The sequence below is a fragment of the Nilaparvata lugens genome, chromosome 2 (assembly GCF_014356525.2).
Source record: "Nilaparvata lugens isolate BPH chromosome 2, ASM1435652v1, whole genome shotgun sequence".
Taxonomy (NCBI): Eukaryota; Metazoa; Arthropoda; class Insecta; order Hemiptera; family Delphacidae; genus Nilaparvata; species Nilaparvata lugens.
In genome coordinates, this window is record NC_052505.1 from 42874497 (window position 1) to 42893655 (window position 19159).

Sequence of the window (19159 nt, forward strand, 5' to 3'; positions counted from 1 at the left end):
TACAACCAATTAAATAAATTAGGGGTAGTATTGAAAGGAAATGAATGTTGACCTCTTCGTTCGATGAGCCGAAAAAATAGTTTTTGAACTTGGAAATGGAATGGAATCTTATTGTTACGGTATTGTTATTGTTATTTTTGAAGGGACGGATTCAAGGATCCAAAGGTTCAAAGAACCACACGTCAACCAGAGCTTATTGTGTTCCCAAGTACGTTACCACACAAACCTATACCAGTGTCCTTTACAAGATCCAGGAGTTTTTCCCTATACCAACATCCCATTCATCGCCTGGTTGCTTGCATACAAACGGACCCCTTCTCCTTGCCCCTGGTCTCTCGCAATCCAGTGTGATATGCTTGGCAGTCTCTTCAAACTGATTGGTCCTGGTGACCTAAGTGAGTACTACTCCCGGCCTTATTTTTAGATTCTTCCGCTGAAGAACGGGTCGCCAAATTGCCTCTAGGGCGCCTGGCCACCCTTGTCTTAGCCTCTTGACCCACATTTGTGCCTGGAGTTCCACCCATCTCTGGTCTCTTGAGTTTTTCCTTTTCGCCCATTTGGAACTTTGCAGGGTCAAAAGCCTCACCTTTCCCAAGAAGTTTTGCCTGAATGGCCGTCCTTCTTTGAGCAGTGGTCTGGAGCTCATCCTACCTCTCCAGTTGGGATGGTTGAGCTTACATCATTTATGTCGCAATCAGTAGAAACCTTCTGAATGTTGATAGCCTCTACATAATGTGATGTACCAATGATTGTACAGTCCTCAAAATACAGAATAAATTTGTTCATAGGCTAGTACAAGAACGGAATAGTTTCTATCACCGTAGAAACAATACAATCTTATCTGAGGTAGATAGACGACCATTATCTAACTTACAAAGAAGGAAATAAATAAATCTGTAATTGTATGCCTTCCAAAAAATTAGTCAATGGAAAAAACCGTATATGTTTATATGCCTATGGATTGGAACAGTAAAGTTATATTTGAAGGTTAGTTTCGAAACGAAAACATAACCCTAAAACAAACCAAGGCTAGCTCATTAACAAGTAGCAAATTGAGAAGGCAGTTCAACTAAAGATCGATCATGGAAATCATATATTATTAAATTTTTCATTTTTATACTTTCGTTTCTAGGCCAAATAAGCCCGAATATTTATTTATTTGAACTACAAAAAAAATATACTTGTTAAAAATATATGAACAAATTAGCTTAGCCATATATAACGTTCGAGGGTCGATATTCTAGCATATAAAAAACAATATAAACAAAAAAATAGGAAGAAATATTTATTTATTATGATGTTCGTTATTGTTATAAACATATATATTCTTATATTATGTCTACTTTATGTTATACAAGCATGTCTATGTTCTATAATCATTAGCTGTTCTTTGAAGCCAATTTGAAAGCATATCATCATAGACGATTTCTATTATTTATGTTGGGTATTATTATAATTATAAAAAACTATATGATTATTTGGAACAACTTCAAATCAGGAATTTCGCCCTATTTTAAAAGCTTTAAAGTTGGACACAGTGACACCACCCATTCGGCGTATTGGTTACGTCACAGAATCGGACCAATCCCGAATTAATATGTAAATTTGGCAAGATAAAATTTGGAGGAGAAATTGAAGTGAAAATTAGAAGAGGAAGACTCGAGGCCATTTTGCAAGGATCATCGGTAGGATGCAGACCTAGTCCACGTACCTAATTGTTCAAAAGCTTTAATTTCTGTTTAATGTAATTCAATCTTCGTTTTTCTGTTTTTTAAAAGTTGTTCCAAAGTTCCTATAATAATTGTGATATTAAGATTTTAATTTTCATTTAAATAAACCCTGAAATTATATCAGTGAAGTCTGTTCAACATTTTTCGCCACGTGGAAGGACCCAGCCGGAACGATATATTCTACGGCCAAATATATTTCGAAAAACCAAAAAACGGAAACAATAAAAGTCTATGTAAGTTATTCGAATATATAAAAGGGGATCCCCATAAATCTGCGAAAATTGTACAGCGTATAAATTCGTCCATTTGGAAAAGTCATGACTGTAGTTTTAAGGGTACAAAATTTATCATAATTAAATTTTATAGTATTAAATAAATTTAACTGTCCACGCTGTACTTAGCTAAAAGGTCTATTTTCCTTAGGCGAAACCACACCCTGAGAGTAATTTTAATTATTAATTTGTTCTATTCTCTGAATCACCATTTAATATTAACTTGTTTTTTCTTGTTTAACTAGTTCAGTTTATGACCCTTTCCTAAGGGCTATTATCCATTTTATTTGGTTTAATTGAAGAGTACCGAACTCTTTATATAATATTTATAATTTAAAGATTCAAATCTGTTGTCAACCAATCTTCATTCTGTATCTATTTGAAAGCTATTATTTACATAATCTGTTCGTCAATTTATTCAATATTTGTTGTAAAAATAACTCCTTCAGAATATATCCATTTTACCGTTTTATTAAACTGGATTTACTTCATTATACCTCCAAATTCGTTCTTTCTCGACTGACACACATTGATCATTCAGGACACATCCTGTTTTGCAATAGTCAGACAGTAGCGAGTATAATATCTATCATCAGATCATTATTTCTTCTGGTGGTAAATGGTGGTCGATTTTCTTATCAAGTAACAAATTCTGTCCTTGAGGGTATCCCGCAGAATCAAATAATAAATCGACTTCCACTAGCCTATCCCACCGAGGTGAAGTGAATCCTACATTATTAGCCGACCAACATCGCAAAGAGAGGTAGTAGATCGTTTAAACAGCATTAGAATTAAACTCGGTACTCGAAATATTTACTATTTTGGTTCAGCACTTTGCTCTCATACAACCTATAGTACTTATCAGAGACCTGGTTCGCATGGATTTGCCATTCTATCTGTTGTTTCATACGGTCTAACATCTTTCCAAATTACGGCACAATTATTGGATTCTGGATATATTCGTCATCATTTGGAGAAAAGGTTCACTCCAAAATTACTATCTCTGTCTGATCGTAGTGACAGCAGAATTTATTTTCAGTAGGTTCAAGTTGAACTGCATTTTATTATTAAATTGAATTTAATTCCACCTTACCATATTAAGTTAGAAATTCAGGTCCCTTACTTCGGCTACCTTTGTAGACCGCCAACCTCTTTATTGAGCAAGTTAACTTTTTCAATCTGTTCTATCTACACACCAGCCATTCTGCTTCGATACTCCGATTTAAGTGATATCGACAATCCGATTAAACAAAGATTGATCAACCTAACCTGCAAATATCTATCATTGAATCATAACCTCAAATATTACAACTGTTCAACTATTCTATTTAATCTGATTATTCCAACCATCAATTACTTGTTTATTGTACGTCCTCTCTTTTCTACGGAACAAAATAGGTTACAACATTCGCCAACACAAGGTAAGACCTACCATACAAGGAAATCGTACTCAAGACCGAACAATTATAATTCTAATTTATTATCATATAGTTCCAATTATATAATTTCGTGTCCCCCCCTTTGGAGTAAGATCATGACACATGACACTTCAATGGAGGCCGATATCTGACAATAAGAGAACAACGGAAGCTCCTGTGTCCTGAAGCACCCATTTCAGATTGAGAAAACTGCCCTGATGGGGCAGATCCCGATGGGTTTGAAGGCAAGGCAACTTCTGGAGTTGCTTTAGGGGTTTGGTTTGTTCTTGTGGTTCCCACAAACAGCTAGGGAAGTGAAGTGAACCCAGACAGAGCCCCGCATGGCCAGGCAAAGCTAAATACTACAGGAGGGCTCCTGGTATCCTGCAGGCACGGTTCACATCACACCTTGTACATATATTTCCCTGGCCCCCCCACCTAGCCCAATGACGATTTGAGCATTACACATCGTTTGTGCACGAATGTGCATGACCACTCTACGTTTGTGCATGCAAACTGAACAAATTATTTGAAAACTCGATTTGGGGGCTGGGGAAACAAGAGCTTCCCCATTTAGCGTGATGGCGATTTGAGCATTACACATCGTTTGTGCATCGTTTGTGCACGAATATGCTGACTGTCTGGGGGATAGCATCTCCAGCCCCGCTTGACCACTCTACTGTACCTCACTCCTGCAACGATCCATCTCCTTGCTTGAAAAGTGTGCAAAAACGTTACATGTATGTGCACATTCGTGCACAAATGAAACACAAATGATTGAACCGAAAATCAGTGTGTTTCGACTGTTTAGGGTGGATAGGATTCCCCCAGCTCTGCTTGGTCTGTACTATACCTTACTCCTGAGATGACACATTTCCTTATTTAAAAAGTGTGAACAAACGTTACATGTGTGTGCACAAACGATGCACAAACGATGTGTAATGCTGAAATCGCCATTGGGATAGGTGGGGGGGGGTTAGGTAAATGTACGTACCTTAGGTTGGCCCAGGAAGAAGTAAGAAAATGACCAAGGAAGGCCTGCAGATAGAAAAAGAATGGCACAAAGCTAAGTCAATGGAAAAAGTGCCATTCTAGAAATGAAAAGCTCTAAAGCATATTAAGAAGGAGAAGAAGGGTTTTGGAAGAAGGGCTATGGAAAGGGGGTCCCTTTTAGACGCCTCCTACGATAACTTGTCATAGTATATTGTAGTATATGGAAGGCCTGCACAACTTGTCGTCGACAAGCAGGGGTGATACTGTGGGTATATTCTGGTTTTTGAGTATTTTGTTTGACTCTTAGCTCCCCCAAACCACAGGGGGCGTATGGGATGTGAGATTTTCATCTAAAAACTGTTGAGTTGTAATCGAAACTCATCTTAAAAATCCAGGAGCACTAAAAGAGAATTACGGACAATTCTGGGGCTTGGCTGCACCAACCAGACCTATATTGAATCCACTACCGTATTCAGTACTGCACAGTTTTAGATTTTTTTTGTATACAGCTAGTATGATGATGATAAACTATTACATCTATATAATAAAAGAGAGAGTAGGGTTGTGTTTGTTCGTGTGTTTATTTGTTCATGTGTTCGTTTGTTTGTTTGTTCGCATCAAAACATGTCAACTTGTGGATTGCATACCGGAAAAACGGGAATGATTTAGATCTGCAAATTCTGCACATAGATTCTAAAAATATCAATCCCATGCACCTCGAAGCCCAAATTTCAAATTTCCTTCTAGATTTTCGATAATCAATGTTCAAATTCCATTTATGGGACAGGGACATACGATTTCATATTGCGAGATCACATTCAAATAAAAAAAAAAAAACAGCTCTTCTATTATTGCTTTCTACCTGATTCTAACCTCAATAATATTGTTTATATAGATATTTTTAATAATATTATTAATATTATAATAGTACTAGCTGTACCCTGCCACGCTTCGCAGTGGCACATTGTGATTGAATGTTTTTTTTTTTTTCTGTGGCCCCCACTATATATAAATATGTGTTGGGAAACCACAAATATTATGCTTGTTAAATAAATTATGAACATCTGTGTTATGTGAGCTGTTAAATCTGGTTTATTGTGCAATTACAAAACTAAAAGGAAAAATAATGTTTATGTGAGAAATAAAATGAAAAAAAGCAAAATTTTTAGAAAAAAGAAATTAAAATGAGTAAATGAATACCTATATATAAAATAGAAAATTATTGATGGAAAATAATTAGATTCTAAAAGAAAAAAATATTTGAGAATAGTCTCTAAAAAGGATTGATAAAAAAATGAATTAATAATATTCATAATATCTAGTTTGTAATAAGGTCTTCACTATAATTTATTCTATTTTCAATTATCCAAGTTTTTGTTTTTGCTTTAAATATATTAACCAGTACCATTTCCTTGATGTCCATTGGCAGCCTGTTGTAAATCTTTGGTCCTAAGTATGTGACTGTTCTCTGGGCGGCAGTTGTTGTCATCCTGGGGACTGCTAGATCAATATTCCTTCTTCGCGTGCTGTGGGTGTGGTCCATGTTGAGAAAGAACTGCGGGTTTTTCCTGATGAATGTGAGTAATTTGTGAATGTAAATTTGTCGGATGCTCAGTAGTTGGAGCTCTTCATATAGAGAATCTGAAGGGTAGAGTGGATGTTTCTGTCCCATTATTCTGAGGATGAGTTTCTGGACTTTAAAAACAGGATTGATATGGCAGAAATATGTAGCTCCCCATGCCAGGATTCCATATCTTGCTATTGACTCTACCAATGCGTGATATACAATTTTTAACGTATCCAGTGTGAGTATCTGTCGGAGTTGAATGAAACTGTAAACCAGTTTCCTGAGTTTTGTTGTTTGCTGTATGATGTGTTTGTCCCACCAAAGTAAGTCGTCTATTATAACTCCTAAATATTTTATATTATCTGTTCGTTCTACTGATGGACAATTGCAGTCTATGCGATTTATTTTGCAGTGATGTAACTTGATTGTATTTCGTACAGGTTTTTTGGAGTCCGTCAGTGAAAATGCTAGAAATTTAGTTTTTGATGAATTGAGAGTCAGGATATTACTGTGGAGCCAAAGTGTAATTTTTTCCATGCCTAATTCAGCGGTTATGAAAGTCTCGTTCCAGTTGTTGCCTTGAAATATCACAGCTGTGTCGTCGGCAAAGACAATAATCTTGCCACCAATGTCGAGTGAGCACAACTCATTGGCAAAGATGAGGTACAGTATCGGACCAAGAACTGTTCCTTGTGGCACGCCGAATTTTACAGGAAGGCCTTCTTCTGCACTCAGATTTTTCCCTATTCTCACTCTCTGTTTGCGAATGGTTGAGAAATGAGAAAAAACAAAGAATACATTTCATATAAGTTTAATTTTGCAATACTTGTTTATATACAATATTTTTTGTTTTTCCACTGTCTGCGTAAATATAAAGACTATCTGGTTTGCCGACTCGGGAACACGCAACATACAGTTGTCCATGTGAAAAGCAATCCACATCTAAATCTAGACCACACAATTCTAAAGATAGACTAATACATTATTATAATCTATCCCTTCATTTTGTTTATATGATCAAATAACCAGCTGACTACTAAAATATTAGCCTACTTTGTATTTTAGCATGCAACACAGCCCAGATCGTATTATCAACAACACCGTTGTCAAATGCCGGTATGTTAGTAGAAAAGAGATAAGAATTTTTTTTATTTCTCGTTGTTTTATGATAGAAGGAAACATAGCATGAATATGAAATAGAAATAAGATATTGAAACTATAAGATAAAACTATGTGAAGTCAAAAATCGGAAAAATCCATAAACAAGAAAGTTAAAAATTTTCGGGCGAGCGTAGCGCCCCTGAAAATTGTAAAAAGTAGATAAAAACCATCCTTGATGCGGATTTTATATCATGTTAAAATTTCAACTCAATCGGTCCAGTACTTTTGGAGTTTTTGCATTACACACAAACCAACATAACATTTTTTATATATATAGATTGTTTTGATGATTAATAAATATTTTTATTTTCACTAACTATGTATAATAATATGATGAATGTGAAACAGCTGCATCAGAGAAATTATCTCAAAAGCATCTGTTAAGAAGAAACTTAGTTTTGAAACTTCGTTTCCCTAATGCAATGTATAGACCCACACGTGGCATGGATTATTAATTGTCCAGCTAGAACAGTTTTTTGAGACCAAGTGCTAAATAAACTTCTACAGTTTCATCAATGCTGTATCGGCAACATGAATACACATGCAGTTAATATGTCTTTGAATGAAGGTGTTGATATTTTTGCATGGAGAGAATATTCTCTTCCATTTTATTCAATTAAAATTTGATTGATTTCAGTCGAAAATTTTAATATTGAAATGAGGGGTATTTTGGCAAACTGAACAAAAAAATAATGTTCTATGCACCTTTTCGATATTTCTTCAAATGAAAAATGAATCTTGTGGGTTGTCAAAACTCCCCCTGAAAGGGAAACTATTCAACTTATCCTATCTTTTATTAAAATAACAATGATTTCTGCATTGAATAACATGTTTCTTGCCAACTACAATTGAACTCTTTGTGGATTTAGATATGACCTACACTGTAGATTTATATAATTCTATCAATTGAATACATGGAGATTGAAGTATTTATTCCAGTCAGTTTATGGTTACTGTAGTTGATGAAATTGATTATCAATAAAAAATTATTATAATTTTATCAGTACAGAATTGGTTGAATTGGTTGTCATTGTACTGAGTTCTTGGTCAACAATATTTAAATATTGGTATTTATCCATTCATTATTTTTCCAGAAGTTATTTTATTTCAATTAGATAATATTTACCAGGTCCTATCAATTTATCATTCGTAACAATGAATTGTTCAAAACATGAATTCATTCGAATAAAAAAAGGTCCATATACTTCTGTATTCATGTTTGCGAACGTGTTCGCATGTTTACACTTGTGATGGAAAGCCAAATTTGTAGAAAAGTTCAGCGTTCGGAGTACGGTACGGCTAACAGTTAAAAAAGAGGCGAGCGGCACGGCGAACGGTTCGGAGTATGGTACGGCGAATGTTTAACAGCTGATTTTTAACTTTATGAAACATATGCTCATGTTCGCTGAAAGGCGCGATGTTCGGCGGAATGCTGCGCGGTTCGAGGTTCGGTTCAGCATGTGTGGTCGCACCTTTAGTTGTTACAGGACATTTATACAGAACACATGTCAAAGCAACCTAATAATCTATACTATAATAAAGGAAAGAACTGGCTTATACATGTACGGAATAGGAAAATAATGTTTGACACATAATCACGTCTCAACTACTGGACTGATTAATATCTTGAAATTTTGCATATAGATTCTTAATTAATTGAGGATGGTTATAGGCCTAATTTCGATTCTTCAAGATTTGATTACATCAAGTTTTCAGTTTGTCAAGTTTTCAATTTGTCATGCTTCCAGTTGTATGGAAACAGCTAAACATTTCTTTTAAAAGGGAATTTAGAAGATGGTATGATTGGGAATCCTATTCGAATAATAAAAACAGGTTTTCCGTCGCACCCAAATTTAGTCCACCATTTTTGAACCGCCATTTCAAATCCAACTTCATTTTCCTTAATTGAAAGGTGGTCATATGAGACATGATTTCGATACAGAATTTCAAGAGAAAATATGGTGAAAGTATGGTGAAAACCACACATCGATATCTCAAAGCTTTCAAAAGTTATTCCAATTCAAATATACTGATATAAAATCCATCTATCTATCATCTCCTATACTACTCGTATAATGAAGGAAAGAACTGGCTTATACACTTAAACAGGTGTAAAGGATAGGAAAATTATGTTTGACGCATCATCACGTCTGAACTACTGGACTGATTTACTTGAAATGTTGCATATAAATTCTTAATTAACCGAGGATTCTTATAGGCCTATTTTCAATTCTTCTAGATTTCATTACGTCAAGTTTTCAGTTTGTTAAGTTGTTAAGTTTCAAAATAGACCCTTGCGAAGCACGGGCTACCTGATAGTTACAAATAAGCGATGGATGTCCAACGCATGCAAAATAATCCGTAATATTATCTGAAAGTTTTGTATTCGTGTTGACTTATTTTTCTTTGCAGTTTGCAGACCGTTTTGGGGACGGTTTTGTTCATTTTTATTTCACTTTGTATTCATGTATTGCAACGAAAGGAATGATATACAAACCTCAATGTCATAAAACAGTAGGCTATCAACAAAATTTATGAACTAAAGACTTGAAATATACTACCGTACAGAAAGTACGATAAATTATAAGACAATTAAAAAATCGCAAATAAGTTGTATCAGAGGAAAGTATAGCATCAGAAGATATCTCAAGGTCATTTATTTTCCAAATTTCAAGCCGATTTTTATTTTCTCAAGCCGATCACTGTCGACTACTATTGATTATTATACCGTTTTTTAACTATCTTGATTGTTATTACTGTTTTGGCCGGGTGAGAGTGTATAAGAACAGCACAGTTATGGGAGACTACCAGCGACTCATAGCTTTCATGGAACATAACTATTTGGACTATCAGCTTGAGTTAATAGTGGAATTTTGAACATATAGACACCCTATACTATAGAATATCTTCTCAAGCTATCATTTCTCTATGATTTTATTTTCCATTACCAACGGAAGAGAAACTTGTTCATTGGCGAATTAAGTTCATATATCATGTTAGTTTGACATAAACCTGAATAGAAAAAATGCATCTACTGGAATGATAGTATTCATTTAAACTTACCAATAAATGTGATGGTTATAATAAACTATTGAATTCGAGTCAAATGAACATTTGAGAGGAATCCTTAAATTGGATAACAATCTAGGAGTATTTATACAAATTAAGCAAGAAATGTGGTAGTTATAAACTGCTATTGAATTTGAGTCAAATAAACATTAGAAAGGATGGTTGAATTGAATAAAAGTCTAGGAGAATGTTTGAGAGAAGATGACCTCTTCGCAGACGGCTCCAGGCAGAGTGGTAGTTCTTGAGTAGAGAATGGGGCAGGAGGCGAGCAGGGCCACCAGCCACACGAACATGTTCATGAGGACGGGCAGTCGTCGACTTTGACGCATCTGCGATAGAAGGTGTGGGTGCTCGATCGACGCATACCTGTCTACCGACAACATCATCAGAGACAGTGTGCTCGCTGCCACTGGAACACCCTGAAATCAATAAAGCACAGTCAAAAAGCGAAAGAATGGAGCTCATTTTAATATGACGGACTTTTAAAGAGATTGGAGAGCAATGTATTAAGAATTGATAGGTATGGTCGGTAAAAGAATGGATGATGAATCGTTTTACATTCTCGATTTACTCTCTAGGATTGCTTTTATTCTTTATTATTGGAATCAGAAAGAAATGTTACAGTTCAGCTGTAAAGGGCTCTAGTACTAGAGGACGCAAGCATTTCCTTCTGTCACTCTTCTTATAATATTCATTAGACTGAAATTACAACATATTCCTTGAAAGTTGGCGATATATAACCTTTAAAATAGTTCTCTAATAATATTTTCAGCTCAGGTTCTGGTGTAAAGGTTAAATTTAATTTAGGTCTTGACAAGAATGTAGAGTGTTCAAACCGTATAATATTTAGAATAAAAATGATGTGATACGAAGCTCACATCTTATCGTAAACTGAATATCAAAAAAGAGCAGAAGATGGTCGAGACTTATCAGTTCATTAATTTCTCAGTTCACAGTCCAGACTTATATTTGTGGAGTTAATGCGAATCAGAAGCTCCAGTGAACTAGGAATTAGGGTAATAAGATGTCTTATTTCTTTGTTCTTCTGAGAAGAACGTGCTTTTTAGAGTTTCCATGAATATTTCTATATGGATCATATCTCATTCAACAGACACTGTTTCATTTATACGACCATCATTGTCTATATATAAATTAAAAAATGAATGTCTGTTTGTGTGTTTGTTTGTTTCCTATAGACTCAAAAACTACTTGACAGAACGGCATGAAACTTTGGGAATATGTTGTGTGAATATTGTGGATCGTTTCTGTCCAGAAATTTTAATAGGGGGGCTTATAATGATTGACCGAGCAAAGTGAGGTCTAAGATTAAAGTCGACGGTTTTACATTTCTCTTTATGTTCATATGTTCCGCATTTACAGCGAAACGCAGCAATAGATTTTCATGAAATTTGACAGGTATGTTTTTTCGCGTCTACGTATATAAACGGTTTTTTTAAATTTTGCATTTTAAGGATAATATACAAAAGGAAAAGGAGTCTCCTTTGAACGCCAAATATTGCCATAAAAATCAGACTTTAGAATGATTCATCATAAATCAGCTGTCTATTGGACTATAATACTACCCGTTCAAAAACATCGAACATCTTGGAAATATATCTTTCCATCAACGTTAGTAGACAGTTGACTATAATAGTACCGGTTCAAAAACATCGAACATCTTGAAAATGTATATTTCCATCAACGTTGTGGACAGTTGCAGCCAGACCTGATAGCGCTCACACTAACATTTCGGGACGACACGTCTCGGTACGTTAGGACAGAAAGCTCTATGTTTATTTAGGATTTTTTTTGTAGACGTTTTAAATTGATAAATCATTTATTAATTTTTGAGAAAACATAACAACATGTCAATGTAACTTACTGAGCGCGAGGTCTACTGATCACAGAACTACTAGTAATTGATAGATAGATAGATAGATAGGCTGCCTTTATTTTAACCTGGAGGGCGAAGTTAGGGCGCAGCTGGCCCTCTCTCCCACTTAACCCTCCTATACAATTCTAATGTATCTACATCACAACATAAGGAAATAATATTTGGAATAGAATAATAAGTAATATGATAAAAAAAGTATGAATCAATATTTGAAAAAAAAACAATTTCATTTAATTTAGTAGAATATATTTTAGACTGAAAAAAAGTTAGAAAATAGAGTTATAGAAAGTTTTCAAGCAAGAAACAATGAAATTTCACGCAAACACACCACGCACACACACACCTCCTTCTCCTATGCCCCGATCGCCCTCCCTCAGCCATGCCAAGACCTCCGCGTCGAACAGTGTCCACCTCTCCACACTTCTCAAAGATGCGGGTAAGCTATTCCACAGTCTGCAAGCAGTCACACAGAACGACCCATTATATGTCACAGTGCGATGGATGGGAATGCTCAACAGGCTTGTGCCATGCCTTGTATCCCTTCTGTTGATTCCTGCGAGGAATTGAAATTTCTGACTCAAGTAGAGAGGAGACCCAGTTGCCAGAACCTTGTGGAGGAGCATCAGCACATGATGAATACTGCTGTCTTGAAGCTTCAAAATACCCATCTGAGTGATGTAAGGGCTTATGTGGACGTCCCTTTCAAGACCAAAGACGAATCTCACGCAGTAGTTCTGAGCCCTTTGCAGTCTTTCAGAAAGAGTCACTGTCATGTCCTGTATGACCACATCTCCATAATGGAAATGCGGAAATATTAAGGTCTTCACAAGCATTATTCTCTCCCGTAAGGGGATAACAGCTCCAATTCTCTTCAGTGAGTGAATGCCTGCAAAGACCCTGTTGCAAGTCTTTGTCACTTGTTCAGTCCAGTCTAGGTGTCTGTTAAATGTAAGTCCTAAGTTTGTAATGTTTCCACTATAATTCAGTCTATGTGAGTTAATTTCGATGAAAGGTCCATGGTTGAAGTCAAGTTGATTCAAAAGTCTTCTATTACCTATAACGATTGTTTTGGATTTTGATTCATTAATTTTCAATTCATGCTGTGCTGTCCAGAGTGAGACAGCAGTCAGGTCCTCATTCATAAGAGTAACTGCTTCACCAAAGTTATCAGTCTTGAAATGTCTATAAATCTGTTGGTCGTCTGCATAAAGATGAAATCTGGAGTGTCTGAGTCGGTCAGTTACGTCATTTACATACAAACTAAACAGTAGTGGTCCCAAAACTGAACCCTGCGGTACCCCCCTGTTGACCACCCTCCATCGAGACGTGCTGTCCAATCGAACACACTGCTGTCTGTCAAGAAGGTATGACCTCACCCATGCCACACTACTCTCAGAAAAACCTGCTCAAGTCAATCAACACCATCAGTGTAGACTGTCTCCTATCCATAGCCATTCGAATGTCATCTGAGACACAGAGCAAAGCTGATGTGGTGCTGTGTCCTCCTCGGAATACAGACTGATGTTCGCTGATGATTCCTTCACAAGTAATATAGCAACTCATTTGCTTATGAGCGAGCCTCTCCTGACCCTTAGACAAGACAGACAGTATGCCGACCGGCCGATAATCAGAAGGAGAAGTGGGATCAGGAGCTTTGTTGAATGGGATGATCATGGAAAATTTGAATGCAGATGGGAAGCTGGAGGTCATAAATGAAGTATTGTATAAATGTGTGATGAACGGAGAAATGAGAGGCAGAATTAGTTTGATGAATCTCACTGGAAGTGCATCGGCGCCGACAGCATTACTGTCGGCAACAATCATGATTATGATTGTTATACTGTCATGAACAATCACAGATTGATCTAATGACATCCAGCTGCGTTACTGCTGCCAAGTGAAACTCATCATCACACCGTAACACCTCATAATTATTGGAATACTCATAGGCCAAATCCAAACTCACCGGAACCTGAGAGAAGTACCAATTCAATTCTTCAACGGTATGTCTGACCACCAACTTGGACTTATCCTTGCCTGCCCCGAGAGACTTCAAAGCTCGCCATTTGGAAGCCATTGATCTATTAGAGTTTAACAAATTTTCGAAATATTGACTTTTGGAATTTCTAATTAACTGTTTACATCTATTTCTTTTTGCTTTGAATTCGTCAAAAGTATTTGTATTGTGTGTTCGTCTGGCCAGTGTACATAGTCTATCTCGTTCTTTCATTAATTGTTTAATATCCTGAGTAATCCATGGAGCTGGTGTCCTGGTGACACGTCTTTTCCTTAAGGGAAGATATTTATTGAAGAGATATTGTAGATTATTGACTATTATTGAAAGGATATTATTGATATCATTTGTGTAGTAAATTCCTTCCCAGGGCATGTGAATTGTCTCTTGGAATAATGCTGTACTATCTATATTTTTGTAGTCATAATACTTGATTATTTTTGGCTTCATTTTGGGGGGCTTAATGGTGTACACGCAATATATTAGATCATGTCCTGAAAGTCCAGGAGCTGGGATCTGTCCATAAGTTCTTACCAATTTGGGATTAGAGACTACTATTAGATCAAGGAGGGTATGGCAGGTAGCCGTATGATGGGTGGCCACCAGAGGGAGCAGAGTCAGGTTGCATGAGTCAAATATTGTCGTCAGTTGCGTTCTGTCAAAAGTAGCTGGTCCTAACAAGTCTGTGTTGAGGTCTCCCATAGCAATAACATGGTTATAATTGGCCATACACTGCGTAAGACCCTCTTCAAACTCGTCCATAAATCCTATTTGAGGCGGTCTATAACAGACAGCTAACAAAACTTTCTGTCTTAATACAGTTATTTCTAAAAACAAATATTCTGGCTTATTAGCTCCAGACGTATCAGATTTGAACTTCGAGACTGGCTTCAATTCGCTTCTAACATATGCCGCAACTCCTCCTCCACCCTTATGCAATCGGTCGTTCCTAACAAGAGTGTAACCATCCAAATCAACTCCTCGTGACGACACAAATGGCTTCAACCATGTTTCACACACGAGAACCACATCGCACTGATTCGACTCAAAAATATACCTGAATTCGTCAATGTGACCACCAACAGACTGTGCATTAACATGAGCTATCTTAAGGAAACCAGAATAGGGCTGTAGTTTATTTTGAAGCAAACATTTGGTGTCCGACGCGGCAGATCGGTCATCTACAGCACTCATAGCTGTTCTTTAACGAGAGCTGCAGTCCACAACCGCATGTGAGTGAGAGCAATCGCAAGCCATAAGTAACGAGAGGCAGTTTAACTTTCACATTCATACTTTCAATCATACATGCACATCCAAACATACTCACAATGAAAATATATGTACCAATACTGACGATAATATACACACCCATTACTGTAGGCTGGTATTAAAACGATAAATTCAAATTGATTTAAATTTAAAATAATAAGTGAGCAAAACTATTTATTACAGGCCTATAACTTCAGCCCCTGTTTGATAAAATTTAATAATAAACAACAACAATCGGGTTTAGATACTAATCAACCTGGGTAGGTATTATTTGAAAGTGATATGAGAAAAGCAACTAGCTTTATTAACCGAACTAATAAGACTCGGTATGCACAATAGAAACATTATAGCAAAACTCCGCTCATGACATAAAAAAAAAAAATGATAGTGAATTAAATAGTATAGAATATGAGAAAAAAAAGCTCATCCAGAACATAAATATATTTCTCTATTATGTCTGGGATCAGCAGATATGATGAATAGCCAGAAAAGTAATAGACAGAAAATAAAATAAATAGAAGATATCCCTCGCTCTAAAGTGCACTTTGCGATAAATGATAAGACTTAGAGAGATGAATTGGCAGAATGAGATAAACAACACTATGGCAGATAAGTAGGCTGATTGCAGTTACTGTCTTTCAATAATAGTTCGAATGAAAATACAGATTGTTTCCAATCTTACCAAATGAGTTAGACAAATAACTCACCCTAGAAGAAATGAACAAGAAATGTAATGCAGGTCAACCTCTCATAAATATCTCGCATAAAATCTCATATATCTCAAAAAATCTCTCCCACTCAAATCTCTCTCACTCATTCACAATCATGTCTCAGACACACCTTTCCTACCAATCATCAATGCAAATACTCATCATTGTGAAAAAAAATAAAATAAAATATGTTTTAATGCCATATGCGTATGATATTTTGAATCATACGAAGAAAAACCATAAGATGAGCTTCTACAGGGTGATTCATAATTATGGTAAAATAGTTTAATACGTGATAGTAGAGGTAAAAATAAAAAAAAAGTACATATAAACATATATCCATAAACGGGGCGATGTCAGGATACACCACCGTCAAAGTCAGACACATCCATCCTAGCACTGAAAATCAGTCTTGTTTTGGCGGTGGCTATTTTTGTCGTTCTTGTGCTGAAAAAGAAGTGTCTTGTTTTGGCGGGGCAGTCCGTGACTAATTTCTCTACCTGGAAAACTGTCTCTGGTTGTCACTATCAGCTTTTGACGCTTATGTCTGTTAAGCTGGCAGAATAGCTTGGAAGTAAACTGGTTTCAATTTTGGCACAGACTGTACTTTCTTTGAAATATTCTTTTTAGAACTTAGTGTGACTGTAGAAGTGTGTGTGTGACCACCATTGGACAATACTCCTGCGTGACATTTGTAGCATTACAGAATTGTAGGCCGTGATATAAGGGTAGGTGCCCGTTACGGATTTAACAAAATTTGAATTCTGATCCTGAATCATGCATTTACCCATACGGAGAAACCTATGAAGTCCTATGGATTCACGTAGGCCTACAGCGTAATATTAATAGGAAAACAGCTTAATGTTCCTTTTCCAAAGATAATATAACAGTGGGCTCCACTGGGATTTTTATTCAAATTGAAAAAAAAATCTGTAGGTAGCTTCAAAATAATTTTGGTCTGCCATCTTCTTTCCGCCACATTGAATCAAAAATTTTCTATGGGAAGGTTTTAATACAAGATTCAAATAATAAAGAATTTCAAGAGACAATGAATGGTGGAAATCGCTCATAAATATATCAAACCGTTTCAAAGATATTCACATTTTAGTGTTGAAGTTTTTGGATATCTGTGATACAGAAATATTGCTCGCCTAGAACAGGATAGATTATTCATCACATATTCTTATCATTATCGTTCCCTAGCAACCTCTTTTAAGCGTTTATATAGTAGCTGCTGAGAGAGATTTATGTGATAGATATACCTGAATAATACTATTAAATACTACTATATTCGACTAAACAACGAGTGACCCAAATGAAGCGATTCAAATATGAAAAAAAGAAAAATGGGAATGCGAAAAATATTATAATATTTGGAGCTCCATAACTTATCATTTAATTGAGAGACATTTATGGGATTAATAATTTATTGAAAAACACTAATAATTTAGCAATATTGCACTAATAGTTTTAATTTTATCTGACTCTCTCCTGGATTATTGAGTTATGTGTTGGATATTCCTCAGTGATTGCTGCATCATCTGAGAAAACTCCGTAAAAGTGATCTCTGTTCGAAATTAACAGAATGCTCAAGTATAGACATTTAGAAGAAAACAAACATTTCATTTAATGTTCATTGAAATCGACCACATCAGTATTATTTACACGTAAATTACCGGTAGTGTATTGTTAATGTATTAAGATTTGAGAAGATAATATGAGCATCTTATTGGTTTTTCTCTCAATGATTGAAATGAATGGCTCAATTGCTTTTATATAATCATGAAAATATCACAGTTTATTACATTCCAGTACAATTATCTGTAATATAATTACAGTTTTGTCATTAGTTTTGAAGTGGAAATTGGACTTTTTGAAGTGAAAGTGAAATCTTAACCTTATTCTTTTTGAAACTTTTATTTGTTAACATTTGGGAGAAGACAGTTTTGGGCTATGCCTGTTGTCTTCTCCCAATCATATTATATTTATTATAATAATGATCTGTAATTGCCAATGAAATAAATAAATACATAAATAAATAAATAAATACATAAATAAATAAATATTTTACCAGTAAAGTTATCTGATATGTTTCACAATCCATTTCTAAGTAGAGCTCATAAGTATCGTAATCTTGCCATACCATACAATAATTGAAGTTGATTTCATTCAACTTCAGTGGTGCCATTTCACCAAACTGCTAAAGGGGGGGGCAAAAACCAAGAGGTATTGGGGGGGGGAGGAATACCCCCAAAGGATAGAGGGACCTGGGTTTTTCCCCATAAATGTTACATTAGAAGATGTTATTATATGCTTCATTTTTTCCAATTTTATACAAATGTGGTTGAAGTATCAATACAAACATATACATTATTAGTTATTAAATTCAATCATGGAATATTTATTAGAAATATAGGTCTACAGAGAGGCCCTAGAGTAGGAATACACTGAAACAGATTTCTTAAAAATCATGGAAAAAGATAAATTTTTCTTTCACATCAATGACAATTTCAACAATTTCATTGGGGATCATATTCTAATTGGGAAATAACTTTCAGTTAGAAAGCTAAAGATACATCAAGCTGTTCCCATAATTATTCTCAACAACCCTTTACATACATTTTTGATTGTCTGATTGTGCCCTTTCTTTTGCTGTGACATCTTGCAACTTATTGTTAATTCTCACATTGAAATTTATTCAATAACTCACTTATTGTGCTCTGATCAATAAGTGTACCCATTCTGTATTCAAACTATACCACAGAGAAAAATATATTATTTATTACTCTGTACCCGTATCCATACTTTCAAGGCAATTTTGCTACATTGTTGATACTGTAGAAGGAATTATACTACTGCTGATAAAGAAAAGTATTAAATCATTATGAGACTAAGAATTCGTGTAGATAGACCCGCATTTTCATTATTTATCTGATCCTTGAGGAGGGCCTAGGCCCCCTAGGCAGCTGATTATAAGTAAGAATTAATATTGATATTTTCATAATACAGTACACCTGAAGAATTGGCAAAGTTTATGGTAATGGGTGAGGAGGTACTCAGCT

At 35.6% G+C, this 19159-nt stretch overlaps 1 protein-coding gene across 3 annotated transcripts in view; it reads right to left on the reverse strand.

Annotated features, from left to right (window-relative positions):
• LOC111055246 (cholecystokinin receptor) overlaps nt 1–19159 on the reverse strand; it is a 318135-nt gene that overhangs the window by 23168 nt on the left and 275808 nt on the right. For 2 of the 3 annotated variants that reach the window (XM_039421262.1, XM_039421263.1), the window contains exon 3: nt 10417–10629. The exons of the other annotated variant lie outside the window; for it this stretch is intronic. In XM_039421262.1, coding sequence (XP_039277196.1) covers nt 10417–10629 — 213 coding nt within the window. The remainder of the gene's footprint in view (nt 1–10416; nt 10630–19159) is intronic. 3 annotated transcript variants of the gene reach the window in all.